General features: G+C 48.1%; 1 protein-coding gene across 1 annotated transcript; it reads right to left on the reverse strand.

Moving 5' to 3' along the window:
- Positions 1-541: 541 nt before the first annotated feature.
- KCNE5 (potassium voltage-gated channel subfamily E regulatory subunit 5) lies at positions 542-4,639 on the reverse strand. The gene is made up of 2 exons (XM_019632827.1): positions 4,598-4,639; positions 542-1,800 (listed from the first exon to the last, which is right to left on the reverse strand). Exon 2 carries the CDS (start codon positions 1,796-1,798, stop codon positions 1,370-1,372), a length of 429 nt encoding a protein of 142 aa, XP_019488372.1. The 5' UTR covers positions 1,799-1,800; positions 4,598-4,639; the 3' UTR covers positions 542-1,369.
- Positions 4,640-6,162: the final 1,523 nt, after the last annotated feature.

Raw genomic sequence — 6,162 nt, forward strand, 5'->3', positions numbered from 1 at the left:
TCAAATTACTTAGTTCAATCATCTTCCCTCTGACTCAAGTTTACACTATTTTGGTGGCTTCTTTCTCTTTTATTAAGCCACTTCTTTGAGAGAGTTATGAAGGTGATGTCTAAAAAATAACTTTAGTAATTGCTAACAGTGATGGGTATGAGGTTTGGTTTTTTTTTCAGTATATGCTGAAAAACTGCAAAAGGAAAGTGAGAAATCCTTACTTAGCATTTTCATACTTGAAAGGATTAAGAAAAAGGAAAAAAGCAGTTACAACTTTTGAAACACTTGAAAAATAACCCATTTAGTCATATACAAATTTTCTTCACCTACAATCACATATATTCTATTGGAACTAGATATGTAGGTATAAATATCACCACAATCCAAACCCCAAATCTAAACATCATTTCTAAAAGCAAAAAAAAATAGTCCTTCTCCATATAGTACTGGGTTTCAAGGCTGGGATCTTTGAGAGAACAGTCTTAAGTTATTGTTTAAACAACCTTTATTACCTGCCTTTGACATTCCACAGGTTACAGAGCAAGGGACATCTGAGCTTCGTGTTCCATAGATGAAGCAGACAGCTGCCATAACAGCTGAATCAATATAGGAGAGGCATTTGGAGGTATTAGGGTGATAACACCCAGCAATTGTTACCCATGGCAAAAGATGGATGGCAAAGCTACTAAAAATCACGCAAGTTACCTTTGGGTGACAACTAGATTCAAGAAAAGCATACAGCTGGGGTCATAGGTCTTCCCCTCCCTTTTGTGCCCCCCTCCCACTGCATTCCCCATTAAGTCCATTCTGTTCCACAGACTGGTCCCAGTGTTCTGCTAGCTCCCTGCTGAAAGAGAGAGGGAGGGAAATAATGTCTGAGGTCTCTTCATGTTCTTTGTCTCTGTCCCTAAGGCAACAGGAAGCTGGAGCTGCTGCAGCCAGCCTGGCAGTGGTGGCAAGTTCATTGTCTCTGCAGAGTGAGCAGTCCCTGGCAACCCCTGGAGCAGCTGCCAGTTAGACCGCCGAGCGTTCTGATAGACTTCACTGCTTCAGTTCAGTGCCAAATGTTGGACGTGTTGGATTCAGTTCACACAGAGGGCTGGAGCGTGGTGACAGGGCTGTCTGAAGACAATTGAGCAGAGGCAGTTTAGTGCATTTGGAAGTGCGGGATGGGGGCAGGAGGGGGGCGTGGAGTGGAGGGGTAGGGGAGAGGAGGGAGACAAGGGGGAAACTGGCCGGGAGTGGGTAGGTCTCCTGGCCTCTCATCACTGTCTGGGCCGCAGGTGAGGCTAACCCTGGAAGGAAAGGAAAGGAAAAGCCGGGGCCGCACCCAGGATAAGCGAGATGAGGAGGGTACAAGCGAGCTGAGGATGTGGTTTTAGACCCCCTCGGTGCCCTGGGTGAGGGCGGGCAGCCCCCCGGGAGTGAACTGGTGGCGGCCCTCAGCCAGCGAGCTGGTGGCCGTCTCGGCGTCGGCGGCCAGGGCGCCGCCCGTGGCCCACTGGTGCTCAGCGCAGGACTGGGACGGGTAGTCCTTGGCCTCGACGAGCTTGCGAGAGCGGGTGTAGGCCAGGATGAGGCCTCCGGCCAGGCAGGCGTAGAAGATCATGATAAGCAGGATGTAGAGATAGGCGTCGTCGCCCTTGGCACTGGTCACCTCGCGGCCCACGAAGGGGTCAGGCACGACCCCCATGCCCATGCTCGGGCCGGGGCCGGCGCCCAGGCCACTGGCATTGCCCCGGTGGTGCAGCTCGAGCAGTAGGCGGCTCAGGAGGGTTCGCAGCCGCTGGCTCTCGCTGCAGTTCATGGCTGTTGGAGAGTGACAAGGAGGCTCCAGGACGCTGCTGACCTTTCCCCTGAGCGAGGGGAAGCAAGCGAGCGATGGCAGTGGCACCCAGCTCTAGGGCGGGCGGCGCAGTGGCTGGGGGCGCCAGCCACCCGGGCCTCCTTATCCCGCACCCCTGCTCCTCCTCCCCTTCCCCACCACGCCCCCTCCTGCCCCAGGCCGCCTCTTCCCAGGCTCCGGCTGTCTCGCCGCTCCGGGGAAAGAGGACAGCTGGTGGAAGGAGGAGAAGGAGACAGGGAGGGAGCGAGGCCGGGAGAGGGGCGGAGGGGGCGGGTGTTCGGAATGCGCGAGGCCCCAGGCAGCAGAGTCTGGCCAGGCAGCTTGCCGGGGCCAAGCCTGGACCCTGGGCTGCGGAAGAGAATTCCTTCCAAGCTCTGGCCACCTGCCCTACAGGCCTGGCTTTGGACTAAATACAGTATTTGGTCCCCCTCAAGGCAGGCCCTGCCCCAGGGTTCTATCAGCCCTTCAGTAAAGCAGCAGTTGAGACCGCTTGTCCTCATCTTTTGGCAATTTCTCTCATAGACAAGGGCCCTGGCCTATCTTTTAGCCCTCATTCCTTCTTCTGGCCTGAGGAGAGCATCTTATTCAGAAGATGTTCAGACCAAATTTGGTGACCGAATGGTCAGGAACTTGCAAGAAGAACAAAGCAGAGTAGGATGCCCTGGTCTTGCAGAAAGGTTTCTGATAATGCACCAGCCTCCTTGGAAGTACCTCTGCTCTGGTCTCCTGTCATATTTTTAGAGGTGCCCATATATCTTAGCATGTGAGTGTACTATCCATGGTGTGACCCCATTTCCCCTAGGTAAGCCATCTTCCTAAAAATGAAATCAAGTTCTTCCATTAAAAGGAGCAGAGACAGTAAAAGGGCCCTTTAACCATACACTCTAGCTGTCTCAGGGTCTGAAAAGTACAGTTCTGGAAAACATGTCCCCCACCCCCATCTAGTTAGGCCAGCACCCAGCTCTGTGCCTCTCCAGAGCTTGGTAACAGATCTAGGGCCCGCCAGCTTATGGGGCAGCCATTTTTTTCTCATAGGGCATCTTCTTTTAGGAGAAAGCAAGGCGCTAAGACAAAGATCAATCCACAGTATGTCGAACTGGAAACAGACTGGGCTTTGTAAAGGAAAAGTGCTCAAATGACTAATATGTGGACAGTGAGTAGGAAAAATAAAATGAGGTAGTGCTGGTCAGGTCTCGGTGTAAGTGGTTGCCAAGGGAGAATAGAAGAAATGAAAGAAAAGTATATGCCCTTATGTACATCTTGAAAATCAAGCTGCCTATTCAAGACCATTCAGTCCAGGGGCCATTCAATCTGCAGGTGCCATGGTTTCAAAAGGAAGGTTTTCTGTTGCTACTGCCTACCATCCTCTCAGGGGCTGCAACTTTCAGTTGCTGGGGTGTGATTGGCACAAACTGTATCCAGGGTTTCAGACAGAGCCTTCCTGTCTTAACAGCCTCTACACAGGTCTCAGAGACATTCCATGTGACCCTGACCATTCATTCCCTCCTAATCATCTTGCCTCAGAGTTCTGGCTTCAGAGGGGCTCAGGGAAGAATTGTTAAAGTGACTTGGCATGAGAAATGCCAGAGGACACAGCTAGGAAATTCTCCAAGCAGTACCAACCTAGGGACAGTACTGTTAAGCTAAAAGACTCCTCCTCTCATCTGTTAAAACATGCCCAGAAATCTCTAGGCTTTTTTGGGGGAGAGTGGGGAGGAAGAAACACCTTCACTGTAGCATAAAAATAATCACTTAAACTTGCATTATACTTTCAACAGCCCTATGAGCTAGTAGGGTTATTCCCATTTTCAGAAGAGGAAACACGTTCAAGTGGTTAAGGAGAAGGGCTAAAATGACGAAGTTTGATGTTGTTCTTCTCAGTCCTAGCACATTACTCTTGTTACCTGAGTGGTATCCATGAGCTGCCTTTATTTCCCCACATCTCCCTTCCCTGGAACCTTCTAGAGTCCAGCACTTTTGCCAAAACAGCTCTATAAGTGAGTTCACTAACAGCCCCCTGGCCAAATTCAAGGGTCTCTGCCCAGTTGGCATCTTTGCTCTCAAGATGAATTTGATACCATCATCCACCCACTCTTTCCTGTAACTGTCCTGCCCTGGATTCTCACGGCGGCGTTGCATTCTCAAATTTCTCTTCTTATCTCTCTGACCCATCATTCTCCCGTCTCCTTTGCTGGCTCCCCTTCTTTTTCCTCCTCCCATTAACTGTTGGAATCCTCAAAGACTCCATCCTCAGCTATTCTCCCTTAAACATTCATGTCCTTGGAAAGTGTCTCCTTACACGGCTCTCCCTACCACCTGGCATGTATTTAGCCAAATGTGAATCTCTAGGTCTGATTCTTCCTTGGTAACATCTCGCAGATCTTCCTGCTCCCTCTTTTCTGGTTTGATTGCCACAAGCTTAACCCAAGCTCTCATTACCTCAGGTCAAATATGCAAACGGAGAGGCTACTGGCAGATCTCCCTGTCTACACCCCAATCCACTCTGCTATGGCTAGAATAATTCTCCTCCAAAACTACTTCCATCAATTCACCCGTTTGTTTAGAAACCCAGAGTTGCTCCCCATTGTTTCTTTAATGGAATCCCATCTTTGTTGGTGGGCCTTAAGTCCTCAACGCCAATAGACACCATCTTTTCCCTTTTGCATTTGAAAAACAGCGTATTTCCGGAGTTCTTCTCCAGTACTCTGTGCCATTCACCTTCCTCAAAATTCATTGACTGAAGGAAGCCTTGCTTGATACCTGTTTATGTTCTCAGAGTCTTTACAATGCAGTCCTCCTGGTAGTGCCCCAACTCAGACTGCAGCATTCGATGCAGAAAATCTATAAAACATAGAAAAACACCAGGAAAAAAAAGATCAATACTGCACACATGTGCAGCATGCATACACACATACACACAGAGCTCAAACATTGTTTTGTAGCCTATCTTTTTCACTTAGTGACAAATTCTGAATTTTTTCTGTCAATTGCTATTTTTATAACATCATTTTATTGTCTACACAGTATCCCAGATTATGGATTGACCATTATATATTTAAATTAGCTCTTATTGTAAGATTTTTGGTTATTTCTGGGGTTTTGCCATTAAAAATAATGTTTTAATGGACATGTACAAGGCTAATTTTAATTCCATTAAAAGAAATAATTACCAGAAAGACGGCACATTACTAATTTATAGAAGACTGGCATGGGGAGTGGGAGATGTGTGGACGAAGGTAGCAACAGAAAGGGAGAATATTCATAAATTTTTAAAAGGCCCAATCCTCAGAAAAAAACAACAGGTGTATGTGGGGGGATTCTGGCCTTCTTTTCAAGCAAGGGGCTGCTGGGCATCCCTTCAAATCCCAGTACCAGGCCAGTCCTAAATGTCTGAGATGCCGACACCCCTTACCCCACCGCACTTAATGACACTGCAAATCCATCAGGCAAGGATTGGGTCTCCTTCCTCCCCAGCCTTCCATCCCCCTTTCGACACCTGCCCCATACCTTTCAAATAATCATCTGTTTATCCATCATCCAGAACTCACTTATTTCCTGAATGGTAATCAAGTGTGTTGACAAAGGGAAGTAATTTATAATCGTGTATTTAGACTTTTAAAATGTCTTGGGAAAAGTTCTGTTCTATTCCAAGGTTGTTTTCAAAGTACAATTGAGGCGCCATGGGCTAGGAAATGCATTCGCCATTCCTTGAGACTGTGAGTGCTTCCTGCCAATAGTGCAGCCCCATGGAAATTGTTTGAACTGAACTGAGTTGAGTTTGGCTGGTTGCCAAAGGACAGGCACAGATGGTAAGCATTGTTGGAGTCCAGGAGGCTGGCAAAGCCACAATGGTCTCTGAGGGAAGGGAGGAAAGAGGTTTCATGAAGCATCAACTACCGGCTGAGAAAGAGTAATTCATTCATTCATTCCTTCATTCAACAAATATTTATTGCATGTTACACTGTGCAAGGCACTGTGCTGGGTCCTAGAGACACATTGGCGAACAAGTCACATTGGTGAAATGCCTGTGGTTTTATACAATAACTCTCACGGTCACTTCTTTGTGAACTGGGGAAAAGCAGAAAGTGCCAGGATCTGGAGCGCAATGAGCAGTGGGTATGGAGGCCAGCCAGAATTCTGGTTTGGAGAGAATTTTGATCCTGAATCCAAAGTTTAAGCACTAGAGTCCAAAGCCTATTTTGAAAAAGGAAGGAAGATTCCAAGTAGTCTGAGCTCACTGTTGTTACAACCCACCCTACCTGCTCTTAACAGCACCATCTCGAGGGTGCAGCCTGCCACAAACCAGCACAGTACGAGCACTCTAA

Source organism: Hipposideros armiger, unplaced genomic scaffold, assembly GCF_001890085.2.
Source record: "Hipposideros armiger isolate ML-2016 unplaced genomic scaffold, ASM189008v1 scaffold_1182, whole genome shotgun sequence".
Classification (NCBI taxonomy): domain Eukaryota; kingdom Metazoa; phylum Chordata; class Mammalia; order Chiroptera; family Hipposideridae; genus Hipposideros; species Hipposideros armiger.